Source organism: Hyla sarda, chromosome 11 (assembly GCF_029499605.1).
Source record: "Hyla sarda isolate aHylSar1 chromosome 11, aHylSar1.hap1, whole genome shotgun sequence".
Lineage (NCBI taxonomy): Eukaryota > Metazoa > Chordata > Amphibia > Anura > Hylidae > Hyla > Hyla sarda.
In genome coordinates, this window is record NC_079199.1 from 59,157,220 (window position 1) to 59,176,881 (window position 19,662).

Sequence of the window (19,662 nt, forward strand, 5' to 3'; positions counted from 1 at the left end):
TTCTATGGGGTTGAAATCTGGAGACTGGCTAGGCCACTCCAGGACCTTGAAATGCTTCTTACAAAGCCACTCTGGGCGGTGTGTTTGGGATCATTGTCAATGCTTAAAGACCCAGCCACATTTCATCTTCAATGCCCTTGCTGATGGAAGGAGGGTTTCACTAAAAATGAAAACATGGCCTCATTCATTCTTTCCTTTACACGGATCAGTCGTCCTGGTCCCTTCGCAGAAAAACAGCCCTAAAGCATGATGTTTCCTCCCCCCCCCCCCCATGCTTCACAGTAGTTATGGTGTTCTTTGCATGCAACTCAGCATTCTTTCTCCTCCAAACACGGAGTTGAGTTTATACCAAAAAATTCTACTTTGGTTTCATCTGACCATATGACATTCTCCCAATACTATTTTGGATCATCCAAATTCTCTCTAGCAAACCTCAGACGTGCCCGGACATGTACTGGCTTAAGCAGGGGTACACGTCTGGCACTGCATGATTTCAGTACCTGGCGGCGTAGTGTGTTATTGATGGTAGCCTTTGTTAGTTTTGTCCCAGCTCTCTGCAGGTCATTCACTAGATCCCCCCCGTGTGGTTCTGGGACTTGTGATCATTTTGACACCACGGAGTGAGATCGGGGTGGAGCCCCAGATCGAGGGAGATTATCAATGGTCTTGTATGTCTTCCATTTTCTAATAATTGCTCCCACAGTAGATTTCTTGACACCAAGCTGCTTGCTTATTGCAGATTCAGTCTTCCCAGCTTGGTGCAGGTCTACAATTTTGTTTCTGGTGTCCTTCGATAGCTCTTTGGTCTTGGCCATAGTGGAGTTTGGAGTGTGACTGTTTGAACTTATCAGTATAAAAGACACCTGTCCACAACCTTAAACAGGTTCAAACAGGATACTCCCCCGTTCTCACTTTCTTAAGGGCTCAGGGTGTACCTGAGCCCTGAGTATTTCCGGTCCCTGCCGCTCGCCGGGTGGGGACCGGGATGCCCCCCCGTGCCACCTCCTCCTATCCCCTGCCGTTGGTCGGTTAGGACTAACCAACCAATGGCAGTTGGGGGTGGGGGTTACAGTTGAAATCCTCGCTCTGCTCGCCCCTGGATTCGGCAGAGTGGGGTAAGATGGCGGTGGGTACCGGAGTCGTCATGGAGCCGACGGGATCGGCTGCAGTGTGGAGGCAGCAGTGAAGTTGAGTTGTAAGTGATCTTCACTGCTGCCTTTTATAGTAGTTGCCAAACTACAACTCCCAGCATGCCCAGACAGCCAAAGGCAGTCTTCGCATGCTGGTAGTTGTAGTTTTGCAACATCTGGAGGGCCACAGTTTGGAGACCACTATACAGTGGTGTCTAAGCTTTAGCCCTCCAGATGTTCCAGAACTACACCTCCAAGTATGCCCAGACTGCCCGGGCATGCTGGGCATTGTAGTTCGGCAACATGTGGCCCTTCGGATGTCTCCAAACTACATGGAGTTATAGTTTTGCAACATCTGTAGGGCTGCAGTTTGGACACCAGTGTTCCTCCAGCTGTTGCATAACTGCAACCCCCAGCATGCACGAACAGCCAAAGGGCATGCTGGAAGTTGTAGTTTTGCAACAGCTGGAGGCTTGCGCCCCCCCCCCCCCCCCCCAAATGTGAATGTACAGGGTACAATCACACGGGCGGGGATTTGCAGGGAGTTTCTCCACTGCAGCGCAAATTCCCAGCGTGAAACTCGCTTTCAACCCCTGCCCGTGTGATTGTACCCTAAAAACACTACACTACATCTACACAAAACAAAGGGTAAAACACTACATATAAACATACCCCTACACAGAGAAGGAGCGCCATTGGGCTTTTGGAGAGAGAATGATTCTGGAATTGAAGGCCATGTGTGTTTACAAAGCCCCCCGTGGTGCCAGAACAGTGGACCCCCCGTCCATTGTTCTGGCACCACGGGGGGCTTTGTAAACACGCATGGCCTTCAATTCCCCCCACATTTGACCCCATTTTGCAAACTACACCCCTCAAGGAATGTAATAATGGGTGAAGTGAGCATTTACACCCTACAGGTGTCAGCCCACGGTACCAAAGATCTGTCAAATGCCAGTGGGGTGTAAAATGCTTACTGCACCTTATTAAATTCTGTGAGGGGTTTAGTTTCCAAAATGGTGTCACATGTCGGGGGTTTCTGCTGCTCTGGCACTATTGGAGGTTTGTAAACGCACATGGCCCCCGACTTCAATTTCAGCAAAATTCTCTCTCCAAAAGTCCAATGGCGCTCCTTCTGTTCTGAGACCTGTAGCGCGCCAGCAGAGCACTTAACGTCCACATATGGGGCGTTTTCTTAACTGGGAGAAATTGGGTTTCAAATTTTGGGGTCCATTTTCTCCTATTACACCATGTGAAAATGGAAGAATTTGGAGTAACACCATTTTAGTGTTAAAAAAATCTAATTTTTCACTTTTTCGTCCCACTGTTCAAAAAATCTGTGAGGTGTAAGACTTCTTACGTTCCTGAGGGGGGGGGAGAGTTTCCAAAATGGTATCACATGTGGGGAGGTTTCTGCTGTTCTGGCATCATGGGAGGTTTATAAACGCACATGGCTCCTAACTTCAATTTCAACAAAATTCTCCCTCCAAAAGTCCAATGGTGCTCTTTCTGTTCTGAGACCTGTAGTGCGCCAGCAGAGCAGTTAACATCCACATATGGGGCGGTTCCTTAATCGGGAGAAATTAGCCTTAAAATTGTGGTGTCCATTTTCACCTATTACCCCTTGTGAAAAAGAAAAATTTGGGGTAACACCATTTTTGTGTTAAAAAATCGCATTTTCCATTTTCACATCCAACTTCAACGCAAAGTCGTCAAACACCTGTGAGGTGTTAAGGCTCACTATACCCTTTGTTACGTTCCTTGAGGGGTGTAACGTCCAAAATAGTATGCCATGTGAGGGTTATTATGCTGTTCTGGCACCATGGGCTTCCTAAATGCAACATGGCCCCCAAAAACGATGACAGCAAAATTTGTTTTAAAAAATCCCTCAGTTACTCTTTCCCTCTTGAGCCATGTTGTGAGCCCGCAGAGCACTTTATGTCAACATATGAGGTATTTCCATACTTGAGAGAAATTGGGCTACAAATTTTGGGGGGCTTTTTCCCCTTATACCACTTTTAAAAATGGGGGGGGGGGGGGGGGGAAGGGGCTACAAGAACATGTTGGTGTAAAAAATGCAGTTTTTGATTTTTCTCCTCCACTTTGCTTCTTTTCTTGTGAAACACCTAAAGGGTTATCAATAAAAACATAAAATGTGTCTGCAGATAAGAACCATTTGGCCCATCTAGTCTGCCCAATAATCTGAATCCTATCAATAGTCCCTGGCCCTATCTTATATGAAGGATAGCCTTATGCTTATCCCATGTATGTTTCCTTCACTGTATTTGCAGTGACCATTTCTGCAGGAAGGCTATTCCATATATCCACTACTCTCTCAGTAAAGTAATACTTCCTGATATCACTGCAGAAACCTTTGCCCCTCTAATTTAAAACTATGTCCTCTTGTGGTAGTTTTTCTTCTCTTAAATATGCTCTCCTCCTTTACCGTGTTAATTCCCTTTATGTATTTAAAAGTCTCTATCGTATCCCCTCTGTCTCTTCTTTCTTCCAAGCTATACCTGTTAAGGTCCTTTTAACCTTTCCTGGTAAGTTTTATCCTGCAATCCATGTACTAGTTTAGTAGCTCTTCTCTGAACTCTTTCTTGAGTATCTATATCCTTTTTGAGTTACGGCCTCCAGTACTGCGCACAATATTTCAAGTGAGGCATCACCAGTGTTCTGTACAGCGGCATGAGCACTTCTCTCTTTCTACTGCTTATACCTCTCTCTACACATCCAAGCATTCCGCTAGCGTTTCCTGCTGCTCTATTACATTGTCTTCCTACCGTTTAAGTCTTCTTAAATAATTTACTCCTAAATCCCTTTCCTCAAATACAGGGGTCAGGACTGTGTCAAATATTCTATATTCTGCCCGAGGGTTTTTACGCCCCAGGTGCATTATCTTGCACTTATCCACATTAAATTTCAGTTGCCAGAGTTCTGACCCAGGGATGTGGAAATCCTATCGCCCGACTCCCGGGACAAGTAGTTTTGGGCGCCGGGCAGGTGAATTGTTCATAGATTTAGCCCTGTATCGGGCTAGCAGGGACCATTCTTCTAGTTTGCCTAAATTATTTTCTATTTGGCATATCCCTCTGGAACATCAACCCTGTTACATATCTTTGTGTCATCAGCATATAGACATAATTTACCATCGAGACCTTCTGTAATATCACTAATGAAGATATTAAACAATATTGGTCCCAGTACAGATCCCTGAGGTCCCCACTGGTAACAAGACCTTGCTCTGAATATACTCCATTGACTACGACCCTCTGTTGTCTGTCACTCAGCCACTGCCTAATCCACTCAACAATATGGGAGTCCAAGCTCAATGACTGTAGTTTATTGATAAGTCTTCTATGTGGGACAGTGTCAAAAGCCTTAATAAAATCTAGATATGCGATGTCTACTTCCCCTCCGCCATCTATTATTTTAGTCACCCAGTCAAAAAAATCAATAAGATTTGTTTGACATGATCTCCCTGAAGTAAACCCATGTTGTTTTTCACCTTGCAATCCATGTGATTTTAGATGTTCCACAATCCTATACTTTAGTAGCATTTCCATAAATTTCCCCGCCATTGATGTCAGACTTACTGGCCTATAGTTGCTTGATTCCTCCCTACTACCTTTCTTGTGAATGGGCATGACATTTGCTAATTTCTAATCTTCCGGGACGACTCCTGTTACCAGTTATTGGTAAAATAAATCTGTTGACGGATTTGCTAATTCATCGCTAAGCTCTTTTAATAATTTTGGGTGTATCCCATCAGGCCCCTGTGACTTATTTGTCTTCACTTTTTACAGAGGAAGAGGTTCTACATTTGCTGTCTAGACACATGCATCAAACGATTCGTTAGTCATCCTCCCTAATTGAGGTCCTTTTCCTTCTTTTTCTTCTGGTAAAAACTGAGCAGAGTATTCATTAAAATAGTCGGCTAGCCCTTTTATTGTCTTCTACATACCTTACTTCCTTTGTTTTTAATTTAGTTATTCCTTGTTTTAATTTCCTTTTTTCATTTATATATCAAATGTCATTTTGAATACTTTGAGCGGTGTAGTTTCTATAATGGGGTCATTTATGGGGTATTTCTCACAGGCCCCTCAAATCCACTTCAAACTTAACTGGTCCCTGAAAAATTCAGATTTTGAAATTGTCGTGAAAATTGCTGCTATACTTTGAAGCCCTCTAATGTCTTCAAAAAGTAAAAACATGTCAACTTTTTGATGCCAACATGAAGTAGACATATTATATTTGTGAATCAATATAACTTTTATTTGGAATATCCATTTTCCTTACAAGCAGAGTTTCAAAGCTCGAAAAATGCTAAATTGACACATTTTCATGAAATTTGGGGATTTTTCACCAAGAAAGGATGCAAGTAACGACGATAATTTACCACTATGTTAAAGCGGAATATGTCACGAAAAAAGTCTCTGAATCAGAATAAACGGTAAAAGCATCTCAGAGTTATTAATGCATAAAGTGACAGTGGTCAGAATTTCAAAAAAGGGCTGTCCTTTTAAAGGGGCACTCCGACGCTAAGACATCTTATCCCTTATCCAAAGGATAGGGGATAAGATGCCTGACCGCTGGGGACCCCCGTGATCCTCCACGCCGCACCCCGTTAGCATCAGCTCCGTGCTCGCTCCGGGTCTGATTACTAGCGATCACAGGGACGGAGCATAGTGACGTCACGGCTCCGCCCCCGTGTGACATCACGCTCCGCCCCCTCAATGCAAGCCTACGGAGGGAGCGTCACACCCCCTCCATAGGCTTACATTGAGGGGGCGGAGCCGTGACGTCACTATGCTCCGTCCCTGTGATCGCTAGTAATAAGACCCAGAGCGAGCACGCTCCGGGAGCTGATGCTAACTGGGTGCGGCGTGGAAGATCACGGGGGTCCCCAGCGGTGGGACCCCCGCAGTCAGGCATCTTATCCCCTATCGTTTGGATAGGGGATAAGATGTCTTAGCATCGGAGTACCCCTTTAAGGTGAAAATGGGCTGTGTCCTTAACCCCTCACAGGACCATGGGTTTTTTCGTTTTTGCACTTTCGTTTTTTCGTCCCCACCTTTTAAAAATCATAACCCTTTCAATTTTGCACTTATAAATCCATATGATGGCTTATTTTTTGCGCCACCAATTCTACTTTGCAGTGACATCAGTCATTTTACCCAAAAATCTACGGCGAAACGAAAAAAAAAATCATTGCACGACGAAATTGAAGAAAAAACGCCATTTTGTAACTTTTGGGGGCTTCCGTTTCTACGCAGTGCATTTTTCGGTAAAAATGACACGTTATCTTTATTATGTAGGTCCATACGATTAAAATGATACCCTACTTATATAGGTTTGATTTTGTTGTACTTCTGTAAAAAATCATAACTACATGCAGAAATATTTGTACGTTTAAAATTGTCATCTTCTGACCCCCTATAACTTCTTGATTTTTCCGCATATGGGGCGGTATGAGGGCTCATTTTTTGCGCCATGATCTGACGTTTCTAGCAGTACCATTTTTGTATTGATCTGACTTTTTGATCGCTTTTTATTCTTTTCATGATATAAAAAGTGACCAAAAATATGTTAAATTTTTTTTGTGCATACGCCATTGACCGTGCTGTTTAATTATGTATTTTTATAGTTCGGACATTTATGCAAGCGGCGATGCAACATATGTTCATATTTATTTTTATTTACATGGTGTTTTTTTTTGTTTTTTTTATTTTTTGTTTTTTATGGGAAAAGTGGGGGGGGATTTGAACTTTTATTAACATTTTAAGGACCAAGGACGTTTGAGTACGTCCTTGGTCCCGCTCCCGTGATATAACTCTGGGTCCCACGGTGACCTCACATCATATCACGGCGGGCCCGGCGTCAGAGTGAAGCCGGGACCCGCCGCTAATAGCTCAAAGCTGAGCCACGCGGCTAAAAATGTAAGTAAAAAGTGCCGGTTAGCTCAGTGGGCTGTGCGGGATAGCCGCGGCGAAATCGCGGCATCCCGAACGGCTTATAGGACAGCCGGAGGGTCCCTACCTGCCTCCTCGCTGTCCGATCGCCGAATGACTGCTCAGTGCCTGAGATCCAGGCATGAGCAGTCAAGCGGCAGAATCATCGATCACTGGTTTCCTATGAGAAAGTGTGTGCAGTGTTATAGGTCCCTATGGGAGCTATAACACTGCAAAAAAAAAAGTGAATAAAGATCATTTAACCCCCTCTATTAAAAGTTTGAATCACCCCCCTTTTCCCATAAAAAAAAGTGTAAATAAAAATAAACATATGTGGTATCGCCGCGTGCGGAAATGTCCGAATTATAAAAATATATCGTTAATTAAACCGCACGGTCAATGGCGTACGCGCAAAAAAAATTCCAAAGTCCAAAATAGTGATCAATAAGTCCTATCAATGCAAAAATGGTACCGTTAAAAACTTCAAAAAATGACCCCTCATACCGCCCCATATGCGGAAAAATAAAAAAGATATAGGGGTCAGAAGATGACAATTTTAAACGTATAAATTTTCCTGCATGAAGTTATAATTTTTTTCAGAAGTACGACAAAATCAAACCTGTACAAGTAGGGTATCATTTTAATCGTATGAACCTACAAAATAAAGATAAGGTGTCACTTTTACCGAAAAATGTACTACGTAGTAACGGAACCCCCCAAAATTTACAAAACTGCGTTTTGTTTTTTTTTCAATTTTGTCTCACAATGATTTTTTTTCCGTTTCACCTAAGATTTTTGGGTAAAATTACTAATGTCACTGGAAAGTAGAATTGGTGGTGCAAAAAATAAGCAATCATATGAATTTTTAGGTGCAAAATTGAAAGAGTTATGATTTTTTAAAGGCAAGGGGCAAAAAACGAAAGTGCAAAAACGGAAAAACCCCTGGTCCTTAAGGGGTTAAGGAAAGGGTTAAATCACATATATTAACTTATTTTATTTTTTTGACCCTTTATTTATTTATTTTATTTTTTATTTTTTGCAGTGTTATAGCTCCCATAGGGACCTATAACACTGCACACACTGATTGCCAGAACTGTTAACTGCAAAGCCATAGCTTTGCAATGATCAGAGTTATCGGCGGTCGATTGCTCAAGCCTGCATCTCAGGCTTGGAGCAATCAATCGCCGAAAGGACACACCGGAGGCAGGTGGTAAGAGGACCTCCGCTCGTGTCCCAGCTGATCGGGACACCGCATTTTCACTGCGGTAGTCCCGATCAGCCCCGCTGAGCAGCCGGGCAGCTTTCACTTTTGTTTTCGACGCGGCATTCAACTTTGCACGCCGCGTCTAAAGGGTTAATAGTTGCGCGGCACCGCGATTGCTGCCGCGCGCTATTTGCCCTGGGTCCCGGCATCAGATACATGCCGGGACGACCCAATATGACTCGGGGGACCCCGCGTTATATCGCGGGAGCCGGCCAAGGACGTAAATATACGTCCTTGGTCGTTAAGGGGTTAATACAGGTAAGAGGAGGAGACTCTTAAAGAAGTTACAGGTCTGTGAGAGCCAGAAATCTAGCTTGTTTGTAGGAGACCAAATACTTATTTTCCACCATAATTTGCTAATAAATTTAAAAATCAGACATTGATTTTATGGATTATTTTTTTCTCATTTATGTCTCTCATAGTTGATGTGTACTTTACCTATGATGAAAATTACAGGCCTCATCTTATTAAGTGGGAGAACCTGCACAATTGGTGGCTGACTAAATACTTTTTTACCACACTGTATGTTGTCTGCACATTCCCATAGGGGAGATGTGCTGCATGCAAAGGATAATTTTAATGTCCACCTAAACATTGAAGTCTAGTACCTCATGTTCTTTCTGATTCTTTCCAGTGTTTTTAGGTTCAGAGCTTCAGGCCTTGCAAATTTTACAAAACCACAAGCAGAAAGACTCGGATCCTGGTGGTGAAGTGTGTAAAGAAGTCAGAACGATCTGTGCAGCTCTTCGACTTCCTGAACAGTCATCTTCAAATATTGTGTCTATGTTAAAGAGTGTGGAGGAAAAGGTGAGGGCCTCACATCTGCTAACTGGACCTAAATATTAGATTAGATTTCTCCACAGGAGATGAAGATTCACAAAACTGTAGCAATGAATTTATTCCTTTTCATTCTGCAGATTTAGCTATTGTAATATTGGGTTATGATAAGACACCTTGATTCTCTACTTTGTGTAGCTGTGAATATTCTGGTATCCAGTTATGAGTCTCGTGCTCTTCACGTGCCCATTTTTGTTACAGTCCTTTTGTATACTTATTACCAAAAATCCGTCTGCTTACCATTTCTATTCTATGTGCTACCACCAGCCTTATGCCAACCTTATTAGACATCTCTTCAGTATGCTTTACGGCTGGGAATATGAAGAGTCTTCTAAAACTTAATATCTGTCAATAGGAGTACAATGTGACACTCAACTGTGTGCTTTATATGCAGCTGGGATAGATGACACTTGACAGAATGATTTTTGTGCTTGGGTAGCTTTATGTGACACAAGTTACATGCCTATGACTTATTGATGTCACAGAATGTTGTCCTGTTTACCTGAGGCCAAAGAATGGTGAAAACAGTCTGCTAGACTTCATGGAACTGTCGAGTTTTGCTTCCCTAATTAGCCCCTATTCACCCCTTAGTAACTTGATATTTATAAATATTATCATTGTAAATGTATATATTGTGTTACTCACTTGTTTAGCGTCGCAGGACCTGCGGGTCATGTGACTCGGTTCGGAACTCTATGGTATGTTGAAGGACCTTAGGTGGTCCTTGAGTCACGTGTTTTCCCATAATGCCGTGTAACGGTGATTGACAGTTGTTTTGGACCAATCCAAAACGGCCAGCCCCTGCCCATATAAGGGAGCTGCGGCCATTAATCTTCTCTCTTGGGTTGCTGACTCTGAACAAGGTAAAACCTCCGCAACTTTCAAGTACGTTTACTAGGCCAAAGCCTTGCAGCCTCAGCCTACACCACAGCGGTTATATATAAATAATTCCCCGCTACTCTCCGCTAGATCACTGGACCTAAATGCACCCCTAAATCCAGCGGATCTATGCAACGGAATCTTTCTAAAGCTAAATTGAGCTTATCTGATCCCAACCAACTGTCAATCGCTGCTCAACTACAAATAGACTTTATCTGGACTGTTATTGCTATTGTCTACTTCAGAAAATCTTCAGTAAAAGTTCCTGCAAGTTTTAGTTGACAGTGGTCGTGGACAATCTATTTATTACGCATTCACCTATCGCTCTTGGGAAGGGTGGCGATAGGCCCAGCACCATTACAGTATTTAACCCTCATCCTGGCGTCACAAATGACAAGGGTTAACAGCGCCCTTTTATAATCCAGGACAGCAACACCCCAACTACCCTACATGTACCACAAAGCCTTTATAATTTTGAGATACTGTATGCTTTGTGTGTAAAATCAATAGCTGCCCATAGCAACCAGTCGGATTCTAGCTTTCATGCGTTCATAGATGGTGGTCAAATTGGTTGAAGGTTTCACATGATCACTGAGGCCATTTACTGATTGGCTGCGGCGTCTTATGCTAGGTATACAGGGATATCATATTGCCACTTCTGCCTGGGACTTAAGAGCGGCAGCGACCCTGCTTCCTAATCCCTGAAAAGAAAGTGAAACCTCCTTTAGGGTGCGTTCACTCGCTATTTGTTTTTGCGGGTTTTCCACTGCGTATTTGACAAGGGACGGGCTCTTCTCGGCTGTCCACAGCAGATTTTCCACGGAGGAATTTACGCTGCGGAAAATCCGCCACAAGCCCCATTGAAGTTAATAGGGACTGCGGCGGATTTTCCACAACGTAAATTCCGCCATGGAAAATCTGCTACGGACAGCCGAGAAGAGCCCGTCCACTTTGAAATACACAGTGGAAAACCCTCAAGAACAAATGGCGTGTGAACGCACCCTAAAATTACTTTCTGTTGGTTTTATCCATAAACCTGAGGGTGCATTTCCATTTGTTGATTCAGACAGTCAACAGATTATTATAAATATTTATATTCTGCTACAATTGACTTTAGCACTGCTTAAGTTTAACCCCCCCCCCCCCCGACTCATTGCTTACAAAGGAACCTGCTAATATCTTACAAACAGTGTGCACTGTAGGATAAAACACATATAAGCCAACATTTATAGATACCTTATTTTTCACCATATAAGACGCTCCGGCATATAAGACGCACCCAATTTTAAAGGGTGAAAATCTAGAAAAAAAGATTCTGAACCTTCAACCTGCGGGCCTCCAGATGTTGCAAAACTACAACTCCGAGCATGCCCGGACAGCCGTTGGCTGTCCGAGCATGCCAGGAGTTGTATTTTTGCAACATCTGGAGGTCCGCAAGTTGAAGACCACTGGTATAGGAGGTAATACTCGCGTGTCCCCGCCGCTCTGGACCAGTCACCGCTGCCCTGGATGTCTCCCTCCATCGCTGTCGCCGTGTCCCCGTCGCTCCGGAACGTCTCTGCTGCCCGGTATCCTCGCTCTCCATCGCCGCCATCACGTCGCTATGCACGCCGCTCCTATTGGATGACGGGACGGCGTGCGTGACGACGTGATGACGACGAAGGAGAGCGCCGGCCATGCAGGGGATCCCGGCACGGAGCAGACACTGAGGAGGCAGGTAAGGTCCCTCCCGGTGTCCTGTAAGCTGTTCGGGACGCCCCGATTTCACCGCGGCGGTCCCGAACAGCCAGACTGAGCAGCCGGGTTAGTGTCACTTTCGCTTCAGACGTGGCGGTCAGCTTTGATCGCCACGTCTGAAGGGTTAATACAGGGCATCACCGTGATCGGTGATGTCCTGTATTAGCCGCGGGTCCCGGCCGTTGATGGCTGCACAGACCGCCGCGATAGGACACGGTTTTAATGTGTATTTGCCGTATAAGATGCACCAACTCCCCCCCCCAAGTTTTGGGGAAGAAAAAATGTGTCTTATATGGCAAAAAATACGGTATGTTAAATTTCCTTTTAAACGAGGCCAGTGAATGATTAACAGAGTACTAAGATCCAGTTCTAGGAACTAAATGGCCCAAAGCAACTACTTTACCTCAAACAAGTGTGAGAGGTACAATTATTGTACTGCATGGGATATACATATGTATACGTTTACATCCATAGCATAATACCAGTTATGTGTGTTTGATACAACTCTTGCTTGTGCATATATAAATTTCAGCTTACCCTTACAGCACGTAGTGTCTTACATTTGTATATTTAGGTTATACCGGTAACTGTCTTTCATGGCCATTACCACCCTTCACTTATGCTGCAGTTCCACTTAGGGAAACATAGCCCGTGATTTTACCTTTTACTACAAAACATGATCGGTCCTACTTTCCCAGGCTAGTAATTCCTCCATTCAATAAATGTGATCAACTTTGAACAGCCAAATGGCTACTGAAAAGGAGACAGCTGGTTTATGTTGAATTATGATTTTAGATGCTGATGGGTAGCATATGGAACAATATATTAGCAAGTTTTGAAGTATATGTTGCTTATGTTTTTAGAAAGAGGATTATCAGCATTTGGATATTTTTAATAGATTCTCTAAATGAGATGAGTGTCCTCTGACCAGTAGGGTTATGGACACCTGTGTACTGTGTAGGTAGTGAGTTACACACCAGCTCAGAGTGGCTGCAGGGAGAAAATCCTTGGAGAGATCTTTGTCCGTAGGACGTGTCTAACTCTATTTCTTGGCTTGAGATGAACAAACTTCTGTCAGGAAAATCAAGGGAGTTAGCCCGATCTTAGACTTTGAATAACTTCTTGTATTTATATTTAGATCAGCAAATTTGTATATCATTAACCCAAATGTTTCCATTGCTTGCAGATTTCTGAACTCTTACCAAAAGCTAAGGCTGCCTGCATTGACCAGGCACTGCTCAATGTGGATCTGAATGTACAACAGCTGGTGAGAAAGCTGCAAAATTCATATGTCTGGATCTGTGGCCATCCTGTATCTATAATATATACACCTCATCCATCATAGAAGTCTGAAAAAATACATAGAACTAGCATGTCATCCATAATGTGGCCTCATGTACATGGAAGAGCTTTAGGCAGTCCATGAGGCAGTATACTGAGGCACATGGAGTTCTGCCTGCCATTGTATAGTGCCATTCAGTGCATTATTACAGAGAGTAAGTTTTTGTAGGACCATATCTAATGGAACATATCACAATAATTTTATTTTTTTTTGTGCCCAACATTGACATCTGTCTGTCATATTTTATCTTTAAAGGGGTACTCTGGTAGAAAACAAATATACATATATATATAGATAGATAGATAGGTAGATGTAGATAGATGGATAGATAGATATTATTATATGTATAAATTTTTTTTTTTTTTTTGTGCCAGAAAATTAACCCCTTAAGGACTCAGCCCATTTTGGCCTTAAGGACTCAGACAATTAAATTTTTACGTTTTCATTTTTTCCTCCTCGCCTTCTAAAAATCATAACTCTTTTATATTTTCATCCACAGACTAGTATGAGGGCTTATTTTTTGCGTGACCAGTTGTCCTTTGTAACGACATCACTCATTATATCATAAAATGTATGACGCAACCAAAAAACACTATTTTTGTGGGGAAATTAAAACGAAAAACGCAATTTTGCTAATTTTAGAAGGTTTTGTTTTCACGCCGTACAATTTATGGTAAAAATGACGTGTGTTCTTTATTCTTAGGGTCAATACGATTAAAATGATACCCATTATTATATACTTTTATATTATTGTTGCGCTTAAAAAAAATCACAAACTTTTTAACCAAATTAGTACGTTTATGATCCCTTTATTTTGATGACCTCTAACTTTTTTATTTTTCCGTATAAGTGGCGGTATGGGGGCTCATTTTTTGCGCCATGATCTGTACTTTTTTTTGATACCACATTTGCATATAAAAAAACTTTTAATACACTTTTTATAATTTTTTTTTTTTATAAAATGTATTAAAAAAGTAGGAATTTTTGACTTTTTTTTATTTTTTTTCGTTCACGCCGTTCACCGTACGGGATCATTAACATTTTATTTTAATAGTTCGGACATTTACGCACGCGGCGATACCAAATATGTCTATAAAAAATGTTTTTTACGCTTTTTGGGGGTAAAATAGGAAAAAACGGACGTTTTACTTTTTTATTGGGGGAGGGGATTTTTCACTTTTTTTACATTTTTTTTTTTTACACTTGAATAGTCCCCATAGGGGACTATTCATAGCAATACCATGATTGCTAATACTGATCTGTTCTATGTATAGGACATAGAACAGATCAGTATTATCGGTCATCTCCTGCTCTGGTCTGCTCGATCACAGACCAGAGCAGGAGACGCCGGGAGCCGCACGGAGGAAGGAGAGGGGACCTCCGTGCGGCGTTATGAATGATCGGATCCCCGCAGCAGCGCTGCGGGCGATCCGATCGTTCATTAAAATCGCGAACTCCCGCAGATGCCGGGATCTGTATTGATCCCGGCACCTGAGGGGTTAATGGCGGACGCCCGCGAGATCGCGGGCGTCTGCCATTGCCGGCGGGTCCCTGGCTGCGATCAGCAGCCGGGATCAGTCGCGCATGACACGGGCATCGCTCCGATGCCCGCGGTTATGCTTAGGACGTAAATGTACGTCCTGGTGCGTTAAGTACCACCTCACCAGGACGTACATTTACGTCCTGCGTCCTTAAGGGGTTAAACAGATATCAACTGCTGTATACTACAGATGAAGTTGAGTTGTTCTTTACAGTCTGACCACAGTGCTCTCTGCTGACACCTCTGTCTGTGTCAGGAACTGTCCAGAGCAGGAGAGGTTTGCTATTGGGATTTGCTCCTACTCTGGACAGTTCCTGACACAGACAGAGGTGTCAGCAGAGAGCACTGTGGTCAGACTGAAAAGAACAACTCAACTTCCTCTGTAGTATACAGCAGCTGATAAGTACTGAAAGGATTTAGATTTTTTTTTTAAATAGAAGTAATGTACAAATCTGTATAACTTTCTGGAGCCAGTTGATATTGGGGGGAAAAAAAAATGTTTTCCACTGGAGTTTCCCTTTAAAGATGCCTTGGGATATCTATGGAACTACCACACTGAGAATACTGTATTGCACAAGTTATTTGTTTCTCTTTCATTTATAGGATCGTCTGGAGAAAATAAATGAAGCTCTCTGTAAAGAATATGAGTGTCGGCGCAGAATGTTAATAAAACGTTTGGATGTCACTGTGCAGTCGTTTGGTTGGTCCGACAGAGCTAAGGTGAGTGACGTGCAATATAGTAACCTGGAGTGCAGAGGGACTGCAGTGAGAAGTGTATGGGTAGGAATAATCCTGCATCATGTATCCTTGTACATTTTGTCACAAGCTGCTTAGATGGGTGTAATGTCTTACACCCTGGTTGCTTCTGTATATGATAGATGTACAAGACAGGAAGTCAGTTGATTTTGATGACCAGAATCTTCGAAATTCTTTATACTGATATATTTACAGATGTTCCATAGTCAGAACATAAAGGTGGTTCTTGCCTTTTAAATGTATATTATACATTTATAATGTATCCTGTGAAAATCTATGAAATGTGGTCCCATACCTTTCACGTGTGACCATTACATCCACAGAATCCAACAGGGAGGTAGATGTACTTGCTTCTGACCATCTCCATAGAGGTTTGCATGGAAAAACTTGTTTAAATGTGTGCCATAATTATTTATACTGTATGTGTCACCTTTGTTCCACTTCATGTCCATGTATTTTCTGTCAATGTTAATCAGGGCTCAGAAGTACCATATTTTTATTATTTTTAGGAACATTGCCTCCTTTTACCAATGTAACAGAAACAGAGTTCACGTATGTTTGTTTTGTTTCACTAGCTGTAGATAAGCTATTCTCTAGAGCCCTCTTAGCAAAACATTTAAAAGTAAGTGGTGTCATTTTATATTTGGATAACTTCATGGCATTGTGATTTAAACACTGAGCTCAAATCTTATCATGTCAGCATCTACCTAGAGTGTTTTCCATGCTAAAAATACATCAACTTGTTCAGTAAACAGCAACTGGTGGCTCTTCAGCTATTCCAAAACTACAACTTCCAGCATGTGTAGGCAGCCATTGTTGTATTGCAATAGCTGGAGAGCCACAGGATGAAGTCCATTGGACTAGATTTATTGACTTCTTAAAAATTGACCCTAGCATATATAGATGGGGGCCAGGAACTGATGTAATAAATATATTTTATGTACAGTGCTGTCAAATATGTTGTGTCCATATAGTGCATTTGCAAAGTCTTCAGATCCTTTAACTTTTTCACATTTTGATAAAGAGTACCGGTCATCAAACCATATTTTCTAAATGAATTAAGATATTCTCTAACTACTCCGAACACCCCTCCCTTCCCTTAAATTTTGTTTCCGAGCTTTAAAAAGCTGTGTATCAGAACTCTCCCCTTGCTCACTTTGTGTGAGTTCCTGGCTGGAGAAAGTAGGTGCAGCGTCGCCGAAGTCTGCGAGAGTTTGGTCTCCTTTCAGGCCAGGAGGAGACCAAACTACCTGTTTGACTTGCACAGGGAACAGAACAGAGCCACCTAGTGGCCATTTTTTCAATCCCATTAAAAACATATAAAGGTTGAGAATTTTAACAGCAAGTAATAAGCAAAGTGTCTTATAATTACATAAGGAACAATATATTAAAAGTTTGGTGATGGGTAAATTGCGGGCCTTGTGTTAAAATAAAACAAATGTATGCGCTGCCCCCCCCCCATTATTCTGTACTCAACACCCCATACTGTCAAAATGAAAACAGAGTTTTAGAAATGTTAGCAAATTTATTAAGAAGGAAAATGCTAACCACTGACATGAATATAAGTATTTAGACACTTTCCCATTTTCCTTGATCATCTTGGATAAGTTATCTACCTTCACTGGAGTCACCTGTGGTGAAATTAATTGACTGTACATGATTTGGTAGGACACACCACTGTCTAAAGTCTGACAGCTGCATATTAGAGCAAAAACAAAGCCATGGGTGGGAAAGTATTGCCTGTAGGACTTAGAGCAGGAATGTGTGGAAGCACAGATATGAAGAAGGGTACAAAAAATCCTGAACTGAAAGCTCCTAAGTAGAGATGAGCGAAGTTACAGTGATTCGATTCTTCACAAACTTCTCAGCTTGGCAGTTGCTGACTTTAGCCTGCATAAATGAGACCAGCTTTCAGGTGCTTCGGTGGGCTGGAGACTCTCTCCTAGGACTGTATCCACCTTTTCCAGCCCACCGGAGCACCTGAAAGCTGAACTAATTTATGCAGGATAAAGTCAGCAACCGCCGAGTCGGTTGTGACGAATCGAATTCCTGTAACTTCGCTCATCTCTATTCCTAAGAGCACAGTGAGCTCCATAATTCTGGATCAGAAGAAATATGGAACATCTAGGACTCTTCTTAAAGCTGGCCGACCCACCAAACCAACTAATCAAAAGAGAGGTGACCAAGAATATAGTACTCATTCTAGCTGAGCACCAAAGATCCTGTGTGAAGATGGGAGAAACTCTCACTGCAGCACTCCACCAATCTCCGTAAAATACATATGAAAGACATAAAAAAAAAAAAAAACTTAAGGAATCTCACACAGTAGAAAAACAAGATTCTCTTGTTATAGGAAAACTAAGATTTAACTCTTTGGCCTTAAGGGGGTACTCCGGTGGAAAACTTTATTTATTTATTTTTTTTAAATCAACTGGTGCCAGAAAGTTAAACAGATTAGTAAATTACTTTTTATTAAAAAATCTTTACCCTTCCAGTACTTTTTAGCAGTTGTATGCTAGAGAGGAAATTATTTTATTTTTGAATTTCTTTTTTGTCTTGTCACAGTGCTCTCTGCTGACACCTGATGCCCGTATCAGGAACTGATAGGAAATCCCCATAGCAAACCTATGCTGCTCTGGAAAGTCCCTGACACTGACAGAGGTGTCCGCAGAGAGCACTGTGGACAAGACTAAAAATAAATTCCTCTGTACCATACAGCTGCTGAAAAGTACTGGAAGGGTAAAGATTTTTTAATAAAAGTCATTTACAAATCTGTTTAACTTTCTGGCACCAGTTGATTTAAACAAAAGAAAGAAAAAAAAAATGTTTTTCACCAGAGTACCCCTTTAATTCTAAGGAAAGCAGGCACTGCTCATCATCTGCCCAATACCACCCCTATAGTGAAACATGGTGGTGGAAGCATCATGCTGTGGGGGTGTTTAGACTGTGCTGGAAGTTCACCTACCGACAAGACAATGACCATAAGCACGCAATATAGTCAACGCAGGAGTGTCTTAGGGACAACTATTGGTGAATGTCCTGGAGTGGTCCAGCCAGAGCCCTGACTTGGACCCAATTGAGCATCCTTGGAGAGACCTGAATATGGCTTCTACCTACTGTCTCCGTCCAACCTGACAGAGCTTGAGAGGATCTGCAGAAAAAAATTGCAGAAAGTCCCTAAATCAAGATGTGCAAACTCTGTAGCATCACCCCCCAACAAGACTGGTGGCTGTAATCACTGCCAAAGCTGCTTCAAATAAGTACTGAGTAAAGGGCCTGAATACATATGTCAATGCAATATTTTATTTCTTCCTATTCAATTAAAAAAAGATTAGTAAAATTCATTCATTTTGTATTGTAGCACAATGCCGCAACATGTTAAAGGGATATTCCAGGCAAACCCTTTCTCCCCCCCCCCCTTTTTTTCCCTATCAACTGGCCCCAGAAAGTTAAACAGATTTGTAAATTACTTCTATTAAAAAATCTTAATCCTTTCAATAATTATCAGCTGCTGAAGTTGAGTTGTTGTTTTCTGTCTGGTAACAGTGCTCTCTGCTGACATCTCTGCTTGTCTCGGGAACTGCACAAAGTAGAAGAGGTTTGCTATGGGGATTTGCTTCTAAACTGCAGATCCCGAAACACGTGTCATCAGAGAGTACTTAGATGGAAAAAAACAACTCAACTTCAGCAGCTCATAAGTACTGAAAGGATTAAAAAATGTTAATACAAGTCATTTACAAATCTGTTTAACTTTCTGGAGCCAGTTGCTATACAGTGACCCCTCGACCTACGATTGCCCCGACATATGATAATTTCAACATATGATGGCCTCTCAGAGGCCATCGCATGTTGAAGGCAGCATCAACATACAATGATTTTGTATGTCGGGGCCATCGCATAAACGGCTATCCGGCAGCGCAGCCTGCTTCAGCTGCCATCGGATAGCCGTTTACGGTGCCCTGTGTGGTCCGCTGACCATCACTTACCTGTCCTCGGGGCTCTGGCGCGTCCTCTTCGGGATCCCCTGCATCGTCGTCGCTCTCCATCGTCGTCATCACGTCGCTGCGCACGCCGTCCCGTCATCCAGTAGTAGCGGCGTGTGTAGCGACGTGATGGCGTCGACGGAGAGCGCGGATGCCGGGGAAGCAGAGGCCTTGTCGGGGACACCTCGGGGATGCGGTGACAGAGATGGCCGGCGACATCCAGGGCAGCGGTGATGAGCGGTG

General features: G+C 42.6%; 1 protein-coding gene across 1 annotated transcript in view; it reads left to right on the top strand.

Moving 5' to 3' along the window:
- Nucleotides 1-19,662, top strand: part of FAM98B (family with sequence similarity 98 member B) — a 53,570-nt gene that overhangs the window by 16,056 nt on the left and 17,852 nt on the right. Inside the window, exons 4-6 of the mRNA XM_056545944.1 lie at nt 8,980-9,152; nt 12,985-13,065; nt 15,284-15,400. Of these exons, the coding sequence (XP_056401919.1) occupies nt 8,980-9,152; nt 12,985-13,065; nt 15,284-15,400 (371 nt within the window). The remainder of the gene's footprint in view (nt 1-8,979; nt 9,153-12,984; nt 13,066-15,283; nt 15,401-19,662) is intronic.